Source organism: Symsagittifera roscoffensis, chromosome 2 (assembly GCF_963678635.1).
Source record: "Symsagittifera roscoffensis chromosome 2, txSymRosc1.1, whole genome shotgun sequence".
Taxonomy (NCBI): domain Eukaryota; kingdom Metazoa; phylum Xenacoelomorpha; order Acoela; family Convolutidae; genus Symsagittifera; species Symsagittifera roscoffensis.
The window spans coordinates 68,259,885-68,276,651 of NC_087063.1; the positions used below are offsets into that span (position 1 = coordinate 68,259,885).

The 16,767-nt window shown below is 35.7% G+C and overlaps 1 protein-coding gene across 1 annotated transcript in view; it reads left to right on the plus strand.

The window, feature by feature from the left end:
• LOC134838997 (ubiquitin-conjugating enzyme E2 A) overlaps nucleotides 1-8,813 on the plus strand; it is a 49,981-nt gene extending 41,168 nt beyond the window's left edge. The window contains exons 3-5 of the mRNA XM_063854372.1: nucleotides 95-175; nucleotides 7,472-7,676; nucleotides 7,872-8,813. Coding sequence (XP_063710442.1) covers nucleotides 95-175; nucleotides 7,472-7,676; nucleotides 7,872-8,210 — 625 coding nt within the window. The 3' untranslated portion in view covers nucleotides 8,211-8,813. The remainder of the gene's footprint in view (nucleotides 1-94; nucleotides 176-7,471; nucleotides 7,677-7,871) is intronic.
• The last annotated feature ends 7,954 nt before the right edge of the window (nucleotides 8,814-16,767 follow it).

The following is a 16,767-nucleotide window of genomic DNA, read 5'->3' on the forward strand; positions in this document are numbered from 1 at the left end:
GGCCATTGTCTTCATTGTTTGATGATTTTTTTTTGTAAAATTTGGAAGATTAAAATAGATGCCTTGCTATTCAGGTTATATTGGAATTTTTCAGACTCCAAGAAGATCCTCCACATGGAATCAGTGGTGCACCTACAGAGCATAACATTATGGTCTGGAACGCTGTCATTTTTGGGTAATTTTTTCATTTGTTCAAACTAGACTATTTTCCCGTAAATAACTTTGTTCACAGGATCTTCAATTTTAATATCTCCATTATTAGTCGAGTTGCACGTATAGGAGCTGGTCTAGGGCTGTTGAAGCGTTGCTTGTTTTTGGTAGATTGTTTTCTTCCAGTTTTTTGAGTGCATGATTTTTTTGACTACCCTTGCGATAAGCAAGGGTATTGCATTCGGTTACTAGAATTTTTACCGTAATTAACTTTGTTCACAGGACTCATCGACTCCTGGTGGTCTTGCACAATTAGCTTGAAGGTAACGAATATGCCAGGGGCGGCAAATAATCAGGTTTCGAATCTGACCACGACCTGTTTTTTTTTCAAGCGGTAAATATTCCGGTTCAAAAAATCGGCATATTTGTCTGCTAATGTTTTGTCGGCTCAGTTGCCAGATCTAAGAATAGTTTCTTTATGATTTAAAGAATTTTTGCCGTTGCTTTAATAGTTTTAGCATTTTAAAAATCTGGCTGAATCAAAATTTTTACAATGGTTGTGTTGAAAACTGGAATAAATGTTCAAAACTGAATTGTGAAGCTTTTCGCATAACTAGTATGCATCATCAGACACTGGAAACAAAAAAGATCATAAAAATTATCACAAAAAACAACAACAACTAGTACTATTCCGTGACATCTATAAAAGAGATGCAACATACAGAAAATAGAACAAGGAGAGGCGACCCGCGGTAGCCAGCCTTCGGCCAGACTCCCCGGGCCGTGTTCATAACCGGGTAGTCAGAGTTCTTTGCCGATATTCCTCTCGGCTGTTCAGCTGTGGTTGCCTACGCTATATATGCAGCGCTTCCATTGTCTAAAGAGTGATCAGGTCAGGTGCCTGGTCCGGGATCTTTGTTTCGTATCTGGTGACTCCTTCGCAGCCAGTAAGGTGCTCTCCAACGGGTGCCGTTGTCTTCAGATGCTCCTTCAATCGTGTGCAGAAGTGGCGGACTGTTTGCCCGACGTAGCGGGCGTTGCAGCCCGAACAACGAATTTCATACACCACACGACTTCTCAGATCTGCAGCAACCGGCGCTTTGAGTGAAGACATGAGAGATTTCAGCTTCCTGGTGGTGAAAATGACGCTCACATCTTGAATCTTTTTGAGCCTCTTGCCAAACTGATCAGAGATACTACCACGGTAAGGTACCACCATGACGGGTCGCTCATTGTGATCAGTCAGGCGGGAAGCGACATAACTCTCAAGTTCACCATTCGAGGGATTCTGCCGTATCTTCTCAATCGTCCGTGAAATGATAAGATCTACGAACGATGGCGGGTACTGGTTGTAATTCATTGGTTGTAATTAGACCTACTGGATTTCGTTTTTTTCCCATTGTTTTGTCTTTTCTGGCTGAATTGGTTTCAGCTTTTTAAATTGACTTAGTCGCCTCTACGTGACGAGCGAAAAAAGTTTTGTGTGTGCGTGTCTGTGCTCTGAGGCTGAGGGGGACTTGATAATTTCTTATTAGTCTAAAATGTTTTTAGAATTTTCTTGCGGACTTTTTTGGGCCCAATAGGTTTCGGCCTATTTTATATATGACTAGCAACAATCTCAATTATGACTTTTAATACTCGAAGCTTAGTAGATATAAACAGAAGAACAAAATTTTCAAATACGCTAAATACATACGATTACGACATTTTATGCTTAACAGAAACTTGGTTAACTTGTGATATCCCATCAGCAGCCCTTTTCCTAAGTAGATATCAGGTATATAGAAAAGACCGAATGACAAATGATGATCGTAAAACAAAACATGGTGGAGTACTAATTGCAATCAAAATGATATTCTTCACGAACATATCTCATCATAAAATGAACATTCCGATTGTATAACCATCAAAATTAAAACTAAAAAAGACAGCGCAATTTTGCTTTGTTGCATATACAATGCTCCGTACCCAAGTGTCTCCCAATGGGAAATTAGGGATTTGAAAACCTTATTAGAAAATGTTCAGCTTAAGGCAAAGGAGTGTCAATGTAATCTGATCATTCTAACATGTGACTTAAATCTATCACAAACGAACTGGTTAACTATGTCATCAAATCTTGATTACGAAAAACAAATAATTGATGCACTTGTAGAAAGAAACTTCAGTAATCAATCGACTGATCATATAGACGTCGTCCTATCTTATGAATAAGCTGAAAACAAAGAAAAAACGAAAAAGTGTAACTCTTAGCAAATTGATTAAACTCAAACGCCTTGAAAAGCAAATCAAACTTGAATCCGAGAAAGACCTCGCTGAATATGAAAAATCAGTATTAGAAGCAAGAACGTTTAGTAAAATACAGAAATACTTGAAATGTATACGAAAAACACAGTAGCGTCAATAAATGTTGAAAAGGCTGAAGTTTTTATTCAATACTTCGCGTCGGTCTTCAGTAAATCTAATATGCAGCCTGGATATGAGCCAAATAACATACAAAACTCAGCTAACTACACTGAAGAACAAATAAGCGACATGTTGTTTGAACTTAATCCTGACAAATCAACCGGACCCGATAAAATTGGAAACACACTCTTAAAAAAGTGTCACAAAACCCTGTGTAAATCACTAAAACTGATCTTTCGAACATGTCTAAACAAGCAATGTTACCCCAGCTACTGGAAAATATGCCAAATAACACCAATATTCAAAGAAGGCAACAAAGCTGATGTAACCTGCTACCGTCCCATTAGCCTCCTATGTTGTTGCTCAAAAGTCTTGGAAAAACTCCTTTTTGATAAAATTTATTGTTTTTTTTCATTCAAAATTCCACACTGGTCAATACGGCTTCAGAAAAAGACGATCGGCGACACTTCAACTAATATACTTTCTCGACAAAATATCCGAATGCAATGATCTAGAATCTGTCAATGAGTTAAGTGTTCTTTATCTCGACTTTGCTAAAGCGTTTGACACAGTACCGCATTGTGTGCTAATTAGCAAATTAAGGTCTCTTGGAATTGGTGGAAACATCTTAGGACTTCTAAAAGCATACTTAAGCCAACGCAAGCAATATGTGCAAATAAGCGGCGCAAAATCAACCCTAAGAAATGTAACCAGCGGTGTTCCCCAAGGATCAATTCTGGGTCCCCTCCTCTTTCTGTTATTTATTAACGATCTTCCAGAGTGTATGTCCGATATAAAAAGTTTCGGGTATGCTGATGATTTCAAAGTAATCGTAACAAATCAAGTAGCGATGAACAAGGCGACCGATAACATCCAAGCCTGGCTTAATACAAATATGATGCTACCAAACACATAAAAGTCGCATACTCTTAACAACAAAGGAAACCTTGAAGCACACTTATGAAATGCCAAACTCACCCCCGTACAGTCGCAACGTGACCTAGGGCTCATAGTGCAGCAAAACTTAAGTTGGAATGAAAATTGCAAACGCAGATCGAACAAAGCAATGGACGCCTTATTCCAAGTAAAGCGAAATCTAACATCAAATTATAACTTGAGAATCAAATTGAATGCATACACTGGATACGTTGTCCCAATTGCTGTGACCTGGTTGCCAAATAAAGGAATTTTAACAGAATTCAAAAAAGTTCATCATGCAACAAAATGGATAATAGGCTCTGACTTAAGCTATCGAAATCGGTTAATTAAGTTGCATATCCTCCCGTTAAGCCTGTACGTTGAAATGCATGATCTCTTAATGCTTTTATCTATTAAAACAGGTGAATTTGATGTTGAAATTTCAATTGAAAATGAAACAATATGCGATAATACTCGACAGAGCAATCGAGGTGAATTCAAGTTATCGAAACGGCGACTTAATAAAACCAACGAAAACTTCTTTCGAAGGACGAAACTACTCTACAATTACGTTCTTCTTTTTTATGAAAGTTTCGGGAAATTTCTAAATAAAGCTACTATTCAGAACATTTACTGGAACTTTTTCACTAAACAATACACCGAAAAAAATAAATGTACTTGGAGAGTAATATGCACATGTGGCAACTGCAATCCTCTCAGTAAAATAAAACTGAATTAAAGATGAACTGAAAAATGGGTGAAAACCCATGAGACTCTCTAAATTCTGTATTTTTATTATTATTATTATATCGGCATAGTAGCTTCATATTGTTTCATTTGACCATCAAATAAAGTGTTTGTGTTTTGAGGGTGAGGTGAACTTTTAATTTTCAGATATCTAAAGTCTTGTTGATTTTTGTATCTCAAGTGGTGCGAAGCTCAGCTTCGCCTTTGTGTTTTTTTTGTTTTCTACAAGTGCTTGGAAGTTATTTTGTGTCGAAAATGTTGAAGTTTTTGCATACATTTCTTTGATTTTTTTCTAAAGAGTTTTCATGTTTCTTTTCGAATGCACTTCCTAGCAAGCAACGGATGGGATTGTTTTATTATCCCTAATTTTTCCTGCTGGATGTGCAGGTTGTTTTATTGCAAGATATTTAATTGTTTTGAGATTTTTTGACTGAGTTTTTTTATCCTTTAAGAGTCGATGAACGTAGTTCAGACTATTATATAGGTCGTGATGATTTTTTTTGTAGTTTTCAGGATAATCCATAAATTTTGTCCAGGCTCAAATTTGATCTTGTGCCTTTCGAATTTTACTTTCTTTTTCAGTTCACTTGATTTTTTTTGTTTTAAGGACGGCAAATTCTATTATCGAACAGTGAAAGTGTAAAGGTCACGAAAAATGTGATTGACTTATAATTTCGAAAATGGACATTAATTATCAGATTTCGCAGCGAAGAATATATATTTTTATTTATTGATCCAGTTTTCTCAAATTGGGTTAACTTGATCAAAAAGTGTCAATCATAAATTGATCAAGAATTTCATAGAGCTTTAGGGCCATCTTTTTGTTCAATACAAGCCGGGATTCAATTCCTGTTTAATCGCGTGCCTTAACTATTTTGCAACAATCTGTTGGCTATGTTTTTTATGAGGAAGAAATAAATGGAGTTTGCGTGGTCCGAATTCTACTTTTCTCTTAGATAAATTATTTCTATAATAATTACAACAAAATTTCTTTGCTTTTTCAGCCTACGATTTCTCTGACAGAATTTTTTCATGTTTTTCAAGACTTTTTTTCGAGACAAATTATCTTTTGCTTTTTGGAAATTTTTTTGTATCATTCGTTACTGTAATTTTTGAAAAATTTGCGTGATTTTAGGGACGATGTGAGTTTTAAATTTTTTGTAAGATTTTTGTTGAATTGTTAATGGGAAAAGTCTCCAAGTTTGTTTGAGCCCATGATTGACACTCTGGCGGTTCGGGTTTAATTTTTTAACGTCTTCAAATCTATGTGCTAAATGGATAACAAGTTGCGCTTTCTTAGAAAATGTTTTTTCAAAAGTCGATGTTATTTTTGAGTCGATGAACGTTAAGAAGACTCTAATGTTTGTCGAGATGGTTTTTTGTTACCGCCCAATTTTTTTCTCGCTAAAATTTTATTTTGCTTGGTTTGACTTCTGATTCTCTATGATTATCTATGATTCTGAACTCCTTATCGAACAGTTAAGTGTCCAGGCCACGAAACGCGTGATTGACTTCGAGTTTTGCAAGTGGATTTTGATTTTTATATTTGATTCACTTTTCTCAATTTGAGTTAATTTAATAAAAAAGTGTCAGTTTTATCTTGGTCTTGAAAATTAAAGAGCTTGAAGGCCATATATTTTTTGTCCGACTTTCGTAACGAAAGTAACGGATCATTTGTGCTCGGGGTGGTTTTTTTCTTCAGACAAATTTCGACTTTTTAACTAGATATTTTGGACGGAATTTTTCTCTATCATTCGAAAGCTATTGTTGTCCTGAGCTTAAGTTTGAAAATATAGTTCACCTGTGATCATTTTTTTGTAAAGTTATGGGGCTTTTAAGGTTGCCATTTTGGCCAATTTGGGACAATTAACGCGCGATTTTTTTCGCGCTATTAACGCGTAGACAGAGATCTAATTCGTCTTAGAAATCGTTCCAAATTGGTTCGAGGAAGCTTATTTGCGATAATTAATTGTTAAAAGGAGCAAAATCCATAACTGGGGGATGTTTTAAAAGGAGCAAAATCCATATGACCATTGGGGGATGTTTTCAAAAAAAATCTCCATTTTTTTCAAATTTTTTAAATATTACATTAAAGTTTATGATGTAATTACTGCTGCATAGACCTGAAAAGGGAGTCGGAACTTTCAGGGCTTCGCCCTGATACGAGCAGTCTTGTTTACTTTGAAATTGGAACCTTTGAAAAGATGATAGTTGTTTAAAAAAAACATTGCTTTTCTTCTGTTTCCTAGCGTTCTCTACTGTTTTCCAACTTTCTGTTGGCTATGTTTCTAGGATTCTAGATGATTAAAAAGCTGTGAGTCTAGTTTCATTAGATTGGGTAGTTTTTTTAAATCAGATATGTTATTCACAAAGTTTTTTGAATTTCAAACAGCTTTGAGATGGGCTATATATTTGTTTCTGGATAGTAAGTTACTCTTTCCAACAAAAGTGAGTGAAGGGTGAAATTTTGTCTCAAAGCAGTTTTCTTCTTTGCATTTCTCGGAGGAATAATTTGTTTTAAATTTTGGTATAGAGAGTTGCAAAAAGTTCGGAAAGACAGAATTAATTAGAAGAGCAACTGTCTAGACATCAACGTAAATTAAAACTGAAATAAACATTACGTCCAAAGTTCACGAAGCAGAGTTACGGGATAAACAATCCCCCTTTCAAGAAAGGGGAGGAGATCGTTAATAAGATTACTTGCAGCGAACTTTCGACCAATCAGAATGCAGCAAAATTCGAACTTACATACAATGCTCTTGAGCGAATTTACTGTTTTTATTTACAGGGGTGTAGATTCTTTAGTAAATAAAATAGGGGTGGGGGATTTTTAAGTAGATCTGAGTTTTGCACAAAACCTATAACCACGGCGGGCAATTGCATCCGAAGCGTCGAAATTTTTTATAGTAAAATCTGGATTTTCATCGCAGTATTTTAAAATTAGGCTAGTATAATCATCGGATAATCGACAACCTCACATTTTGAATTTGGTCTGACAAAAAATTCAAGGTTGTTCGGCTTTAGATTTTGCATGCAAAAAAGCGTCGAAAAGCACTGATTGCTCATTTTATTTATTTCTGTCTGTGCGAACTTTTTGCTACTAATTGTAAAAGATCTTTGAAATTCTATGACCTTAAGACTTGAAATATTTTCTTTCAAAATGCTTCAAAAATAAGTACTTTTTTGGTTTTATTGTACATTAAAATGTTTCCAACTGTCTAACAGCTATGTTTATTGAAAATTCTGCCCGCAGACCTATGGACACCCCCTTTGAAGATGGAACCTTCCGGCTGACCTTGGAGTTCACAGAAGAGTACCCCAACAAGCCGCCCACTGTCAAGTTCAAGACGAAGATGTTCCATCCTAACGTGTATGCAGATGGAGGTATCTGTCTGGATATTTTGCAGAACAGATGGAGTCCCACGTACGATGTATCGTCCATACTCACTTCTATACAGGTATTCAATTGGGTCTTTGTAACTGTTTTCTCAGTATTTCTCATCTTCGTCAAAGAGATTCTAAATTTTAACTTTGTGTTAAATTTTTATGGGGATTAGTCTCCATTTTACAAGCTGTAAATTTTTGATGCAACGGAGAATCTATTTTGATAAACTCTTTGATGTGTTTTCATCAGTGAACTGTGTGTGTTTAAGTCCTTACTGGATGAACCTAATCCCAACAGTCCCGCAAACAGCCTCGCAGCTCAACTGTACTCGGAGAATCGCCGAGAGTATGAAAAGCGAGTCAACCAGATTGTCGAGGAGTCGTGGATATCTGAAGACCTCGGCCTCGCAGAGCCGGCAACCAGCGGTAAGGCAGCCCCGAGCTCAACCGCCTCCGCTACAGCCGCCGTCTCCGGCCCTGAAGCAGCGGCGGCAGCAACCGTCGCTATGGCAGCAGCCGACGCAGCAACCAATGCGAACCAAGCAACTCAGAGCATGGAAGCTACAGGAACAACGGCCCAAGCAACTGCAAACCCAGGACAGAATTGAAATTTGACAATGCGTTCTCTTCTGAATTTAAATAGTCAGAAAACAACTAATTAATGCGTTAGCTAATCAATTAATGACAAATACATAGATTTGGGTCGTTAAATTAAAATTCATCAGAAAACAAAAACAACTGTCACAAAGCTTCAATGCAGTTTGTATTTTAAGATGGGCGAATGTGCTAATATGGTGGTTATTCGACTTGAAAAGTGCTGAAACAACCTGGCAGTTTTTTGAGATTTTTTAAAATTGATGGATGGTCCGATTTTATCTTCGAACTGTCCGTAAAATGGATGTTTGTTTGTGTTTTGGCTGAAACTGGCTCGCAGTGTAACAAGTTAATTAAACTTTATATCGAAGTAGTTGACAGAGGTTACTTATCGCGTTTTTAATGAAGTTTCAGTTTCTTCCAAAAATAATAATTGCTCTATATGTGAAGTTTCTGGAAAGCTGCACGCTGTTACTAATTCATGCGCTTATAGCCGAGTTATAGATTCCAGAAATTGCGTTTGGGTTCTGCGTTGTATTATAAGTATCACATATAACATTTTATTACGTTTTTAGTTGAATAGAAATTAATTTACCACGATTATCTATCTCTTCTAATCATGCTTTTTCAAAGAACAAGGGCGAGGTTTACCGTTTCCGAAGCCTCAAGAAAATTTAAAATTATATTATTCAAGTAGAGATTCTATGACATAGCAATGATTAATCTACCTAATATATGCCTAATAACTATGTAGAAATAGTCCAGGCCAGAATTAGAGGTGGCGTACACGTTTCTCATTTCAGTGAACAAAGCTTGTAAAGTGGCAATGAGTGAAATGAAGACACTTATTTAGGTCTTGCTGTTTCCGTTTTTTATTTTTCTTTTTTTAAAAAAATTTTTTCCTTTTTTAAAAAAAAAGTCTTGCAGATATTCTCGTTCAAATTTACTAATTCTCATTTTGTCCTCATGTCTTTTTCAGTTCAATTTAGGTTCAATAGGTAAATAGAACCAATGTAGCACAATGTTCCGACGATATTCTTAAAAACCAAAAACCAGTTTCGTCTCAAATTAGTGTCGTTACTTGTGCGTGATGTGATGAGAACTATAAAAACGCGTAGAATGTTAGGAAATCAGGCATAATCGATAAGAGTTGTTTCCAAAAAATTAACAAACAAAGTTTGTTCCTGGTTTTCGTCCTAGTTTCTGTCGGTTAATTTTCAGTTTTTTAAACGACCTTCTTTTATATGGTAGGGTTTTATTGGTTTACTTTTCAAAGCATGTTTTTTTCCAATTTAAACAGTTTATACTATAACTTAAACTTCACAAATTTGTAAAGTTACCATGTCTGTATTTTTGAGCTTTTTTCTTTTTCAAAGTATTCAAACAGTTTCAGTTTGTTATATCGAGTTAGTCATTTTATTTTGCCTAATTTTGAGGGATAAATAAATCCGTTAGGGATTATGGGTTCAAAATTGAATGGGTCGTGAAAACTTTCAAATTTAGTGAAAATTTTTATAAATTGTTTTTTGACTTCATACACTATTTTGTTAGCGCAATGCGCTTTTTGCATCGCAAGTGTTGCGAAGCTGCGCTTTGCCTCTGAGTTTAATGTTCAAATCACGAGTGAAAGGGCTTTATTTGATACATCGCTCGACACCATTCTGATGATTATATTTGGTACTTGATTTTTTCGTCTAAAAGAAAAAACTAAAAACACACCCGAATACAAAGTTCCTCGCCATTTTCAGCAGTCGGAACATTTTTTTAACTCAGTTTTGTTTGGTGCTTGCTTTACCGGCGTGAAGGTAGCGGAAAAATTATCCAAGGAGTCGGTTCGTGCAGTCGCTTGAAGAAGGTGACATGGCATACTTGTTGAATGCATTTGAGGAACCAACGCCACCAAGAAGACATTAATAACCAAGTTGTTAATTTGTTACCATTTAGTACCGCAACGCTCGAGTGAAGAGGATGAAACCCGTGATTATGTATACCTATATTCGAGTGCCTCAACGTGCATGTATGCACACCATGGCTCACATCAAGGCTTAATCTCGTACAAACTCCTGCAAAAGAAACATCATTATCCAACTTGAGTTTTTGGCCTAGCAATTGAGAAAAACAGCGTCTAGAAACTGGAAAAAAAACAGGACTTAGAATTGTAACCGGCTGCAGAAGATTGGCCACGATTAAACCCTATCATCGTGAACTCAAATGCGGTCTGTGAGTCTCGTCCACTACCATCGTTCTGTGCAGCTGCCCGATCTGAAAATAAAATAACGAGAGCGCTCTAATGCGCTTTGGTGGACAGGTGAACCTTTCCTGCACCTTACAAAACACGGCGGCTTTGTCTCGCGACCTTTTTGTCGAAACTTTTCTCATTGTCAGAAACAAAACTACTACTCAAAATCAAACCTGTTAGGCTAAACGAAGCTACCGAAAGAACAACCATGTCCTCCGCAAAGGACGCTCTCAGTTTCTTTGGATCTAACTGCAGCGTTCGACACAGTGGATCACGGTATCCTGCTGCACGCTCTAGAAATTGTCTTTTACCTAAGAGCACAAAAAGATGGACAACATCATACCTTCAAAGCAGGGCAACTTATGCTGAATTTATGAATGAAAAAACAAAATTGTGACGAAAGGAACAAGGTTTTTTGACGACGTATCTTGTCGCCCATCCCTATAACTATTTACATGTCATTAATGTCCCTTCCATGTCAAATTCAGGAACATCAAATGAGCAACATTGGCCCTTATTCAATAACATCTAATAAGCAACATATAAAAAAGATATTTGTATTACAACAACCGGACCTTGCACCACAAAAATTGATAAGGAGATAACTTTACCTAATTGATCTATTCAGTTGGCTTGGCGCGATCATCATAACCCGTATCAAGAAAAAAGGTTGAAACCGAGGTATTGTCGGCAGCAATCCACAACCAAGTTTGCAAAAACCCAGAATATAGAGATTGAATTTCGACAACTTCATTACATTGACCTCAGTGATAAATAAACTGCAAAAAGACAATAATTTACTGGAAAACGCTGCATAAAACAGTAACTAAGCTAAATTACTGAAAAAAGCTGGTGATGTAGCAAAAAACTAACTAAGCATAACTTACAAGGCCATTCGGCGTAGTTTTCTGAATTATACAGCCACTGTCTGTGCACACTCACTAAGTGAGTATCGTTAGAAATATCTATTCCGCCAAAACACGGAACTTGTGAAAATTTTAAATGGCAGCTTAAACATGACCTCAGTTTGAACGCCTTCATGGTGAAACTAAAATGCTGCCGTTGAAGGAAAACTTTGAATTTTTGAGCAAGTAGTTTCGTTCTGGTTCTCATCAACCCAATAGCGCGACTACCACACATATAAACTTAATCCAATGTCGATATTCATGAAAAGAAGACTTAAAGAAAAACACTACGGAAACCTGAAAAATCCTTTGATGAAGATGATCATCTTACACCTGATCAATACGAAGCCGCAATAATAACTACACATTGAAGAGGCGAAAAACGAAAATATCACATATCTTTCTAAACTGATCCTTCTGACTGTTTACTTGTCATTAATGCCCCCTTTCATATCGAAACCAGTAACATCAAGCTAGCAACATTGCCCCTTATTCAGTAACATCAAATAAGCATCATACACACAAGATATTTTTATTATAACAACCTGACCAAACACCACAGAACTGGACTAAGAGATAACTTTACCTAATTGATCTATTCAGTTGGCTTGAATGAATCGAAGACTCGGGAAAATCTTCAGCGATCATCATGACCCCTAACAAGAAAGAAAAAGGATGAAAGCGAGGTATTGTCAGCAGCAATCCACAACCCAACTTGCAAAAACCCAGAATATAGAGAGTGAATTTCGATGACTTCATTACATGGACTGAACACATTACCTCAGTGATATGTAAACTGACAAAAAGCAATAATTTTTTTGAAAAAAGCTGGTAATGCAGCAAAAAAACAGTATCTAAGCATTACTTACAAGTCCATTCGGCGTAGTTTTCTGAATTATACAGCTACTGTCTGTGCACCCTCAATGCAGAACTATTCAGAGCTTGTGAAAATTGTTAATGGCAATCTAAACATGATCTCAATTGAACACCTTCATGGTGAAACTAAAATGCTGTCGTTAAAGGAACACTTCGAACTTTCGGAGCAAGTAGTTCCTATCTGGCTCTCATCAACCCAACAGCGAGACTACCAAGTATATAAGCTTAGTCAAATGTCGAGATTTATCAAGCCGAAAAGTACTATGAAAACTTAAAAAAACCCTTTGATGAAGATGATCATCTTACACCTGATCAATACAAAGTTGCAGTAAAAACTGCACCCTGAGTAGGCGAAAAACGACGTTATCAGATATCCTTCTAAACTGATGGGCTCTAAAACTCCGGAAACAGCCTTGTAGGAAAGCAGCTTTCGCGGAACTTCACGGTGTGCTCTTGCTCAATTCTGCTGTGAATATTCAAGATTATGCGCAAACTCTAAAACTAGTCCACATATTATGCACCACCTAGTTTTTAATTATTTGAAGCCAGCCACTTTGAAGAAACAATAGCGCAACTTAATAATAGAACGGGTGCATCCTAGGACTTTTTCTCGGCTTTCAGTGCTTTTAAAAAACTGCCCGCTAAAACCGTGCAAGGGATTTTTGCTCGGTTCTACATAACAAAAACTGCCCCGTGGAGCGTGTTATAATCGTTACTGTTAGAAGGAGGCTTCGCCGATATATTTTGCAGGTTTCAGAAGGAGGATAAGATCATTTTTTTAACGATAGAGAATGTTTTGGTTTAAAGGGATATATTGAAGAATTCAGTCGAATACTTTTTGGCGAAGTTTTCGAGACTCCTCAAATGCAGCGTAGTGATTTCTTCGGGCCCTGTAGTGTTTAAGTGCGTCGCTACATCGATTACATGAGGGCCTGCTGGTGTGAAATCTGTTGCATCATCCAAAGGGCGTCGTTCTCATATTTCGGGTGACATCTTTGATAAGGTTTCAGCTTTTATGGCTAGGCGAGCTAATAAATCAAATCAAAATATTCTTCATATTCTATAAAAATATAATATGTTCTTATTTATTAAGTAAATTAGGTTGGTAATGTCAGTATTATTTAAAAGGGCGGGCATTCAAAAGCAATTGAACAGAAGTTGAAACCTAACCATAAGTCATCGGAACATTCCATACACTAATTTTATTCTAGCTTTCGAAATATACTCAGAAGGGCCATTTGAACAATCTCACAACTGCCCCCTGAAATAGATTAACGGAGCTAGCACCGCCCAAACAACAAGTTCAAGTTTTAATTTTGTACAAAATTACTTTTTTTGTTTTGCATGCGGAAACTGGCGGTGATTAGCTATTGGCTTAAATTGCGACTTTTTTTATTTAATCCAGTGGACTTTATTCTCTCGGAACTGGATTTGGAGAGATGTTTTGGAACGTTTTGGGTTGATTTTAGACCAATTTTCTTGATCCGGATAAAAGTTTATTCAGATTTACTCAATTCTCATCATAGCAGAGCCTAATTAAGGGAGCATACAAAGCCGGTCAAAGCGTACAATACTTGGAATTTAAAACTTAGTCAATCAAGCATTTCACCAAAATTAACGGTTCAATTGCGGTTCAATTCTCTTGTGTGGTCCAAAAAAGTTCAAGAAATGTATAATTGTCTCACTTTTGAATTTTGTTTTGATTGTGGTTTGATTTTGTATTTTGGTTTGATGGCAAAAAATGTCATTTAAGAAGTGAATAATCTCCAAAAGTTGGCGCAAAACGTCTAAAATTTGTTTTAAAATAAAAATTGATATTTTCTATAGAAAAAATTGAATTTATTGGTTATCGAACAAAAATAATTGTCTCACTTTTGAATTTTGTTTTGATTGTGGTTTGATTTTGTATTTTGGTTTGATGGCAAAAAATGTCATTTAAGAAGTGAATAATCTCCAAAAGTTGGCGCAAAACGTCTAAAATTTGTTTTAAAATAAAAATTGATATTTTCTATAGAAAAAATTGAATTTATTGGTTATCGAACAAAAATAAATTGATAGACACAATTCATAAGATTCTGCCCTTCTTAAACTTTGTTGAGCTAGCTACATAAGAGGCTCACTGTCCTACAGAAAATTTATTCGATAGTTTTGGCGTACTTTTTTTATCAGTAATAAATTCCAAAAGTGGTCCTTTTCTGGTTAAAATTCCACTAAATAAGTTAAACCATATTGGTTCTAAATTTTAAAGAAATATTAGTCAAAAATCAATCCACGTTTAGAAAAACGCGTTTTAATTCTCTTGCTGTATTCGTTGTGTACTAGTAATTTATATCAGCACTATTGATTAGATGATCTCCCATCTTGACAAGGTTCGGGTTTGGCCAGAACCATTACTCTTTTTGGCAAGAACCGGGTGATATGTTGCAATAGGTGGTAATTTTGAGAAGAGTGCATGTATTACATTTGGGAACTATAATGCATATTATAGACATTTCCTTTTCAATCAATTGTACATGCGACTAAGATATTTTTTGTGGTTACACTACTCTGCTAGATGAAATGTTATTCAAAAATTTTAATTTTACAGTTTCGCCAAATTTGGCCTTTCAAATAAATTTTAAATACAGTTCGAATTATAACAAAAAGCGATCCAGCTATTCGATTTGATGCTGCCAGCTATTGTAACATATCACCCAGAACCGATGGGAATCAAAAGACATTAGTCGATCAGTTGTGGCTGTATAAGATTTGTTTATGTACATTCTCAATGGTATATTTATTTCAGTTTCAAGCGTTTAGCAGACGTTTTTTTTTTAAATTTTGATATGGCCCTTGATAATTTTTTAGGCAATTCTTTTTGCTCCTTGCCAATTTTATGTTCTTAATGGTGCATGCATTCTAGTTGATCAGTATTTAATTGTTTTTTTTTCAACGATTTGATCAAAATTACTGTATTTTTCAATTGTGCTTATTAGGTGACAATAAACGGAGTAGATACACTTATTGAGAGCGTTTAAGTTTTTTCAGGAAAAAGTTTTGAAGTTTTTTGACGTTTTACATTCGATTTGTTTTTGAGTTCAAATCAAATTCAAATTAAAACAATGTCTATTAACAAATGTGCAAATAGCGCATAATACGTGACCGAATTTCAGTTTTGAAAGTGGATTTGAAAATTGAGATTTCCCAGCGGAATAGAAGGTTTACCCATTGACTCAGTTTTCTCTAATTGTGTTTCTTTAGTTAATCAAAAAGGTGTTAATTATAAATTTGTTCTTGAAACTCGAAGAACTTCAACTGCATATAATTTCTGTCTAGTGCGAAAAATTAAATGTTGCAGAAAACAAGTCTGTATGTTTGTTTCCTTCTTCATCGACACTTTTCTGTATTTTTTGGATCTGCTTAGACTTAAGAGAGCAAGTGTATTTGCAATCGCGTGATTTACTTTTACCGTTGGAAACGTTGTTGGCAGATTCGAACAATGTCAAACGATGTCGCATGCAAGTGACGATTTGCTCGATTTTTTGAAAGGTCGCATTAGATAACGTTTTTAAACAAGTGAGCCTGCTAGTTCTGTGTTATGTTACGAATACTTTCTTTGTCCTCCAATTCGCATAAAAAAGTTCAATTTTTATACTATTTTGCTTCATTATATGATAACTTGTGTTCTCCTCTTAATGAGTGGCTAGTGTTTTCATTATTTAAGCATCAAAGGCTCGCTAGTGTAGTTCTTTCTACCTGTTTGATCGATGTCCGGTGTTCGATTCACGTAGAGGGGTTTTATTTTATTAAACTTTCGCCTGGCGGTTTTTTCGAAATCTTTTAAAAGCTAGTTCTAGCTATTTTGTGGGTTTTTGCGAAGTGCAGATTTGCCTGTTTTGTTTTTTGGTAATATAGCTGTTACAAAAAACTCCCTTTCCTTGGAGTTTTTTTTAAAACAAATCCATCCAATCTTCGATGTAATTTTGCGTTATGCGTTCGCTTGAGCTGCGATTTTGTATTTCTAGCTACACGCTGTTTTTCTGTTCGGTGGGCTTGAGTATACGTATAGACTTAATTGCAACACGCAAAATGACTTGTGACTTTTTTTCGGATTCATCGGGTTCGAATTGGAAGCGCGCTGTTAACGCTTAAAAGTTTCTACACATCTATGTTCACATAATTTTTAACCAGTTTTAGCGAATCGTTCAAAAGTTTTTTGAAAAAAAAACCTTTTTTTCTAGTTTTATTTATTTTTATATTAACTTCAGTTATGGCCTGAGGGTTGAGTGAAATCAGAAAATTAACCTCGAAAAAGCTCTAAATTAATAGTTTTTACTGTCATAATTTTCACAATAATGAGTTTTTGACCTATATCTTCAGATGTTTTTGAATTAAATTGTGTCCGACTGATTTTTTTTTGTCTGTTTTGCAAAGACTCATTTTGTTGTCATTGATGACGTTCATCCGAAGTTTTCAAAGACTTCATTTGTATCAAGTTTCTTTTGTATTTTTCTTCTTACTTTGTCCTTAGTTTTGTTAAAATATCAAATGCTGGAATTGTTGAACGGATTA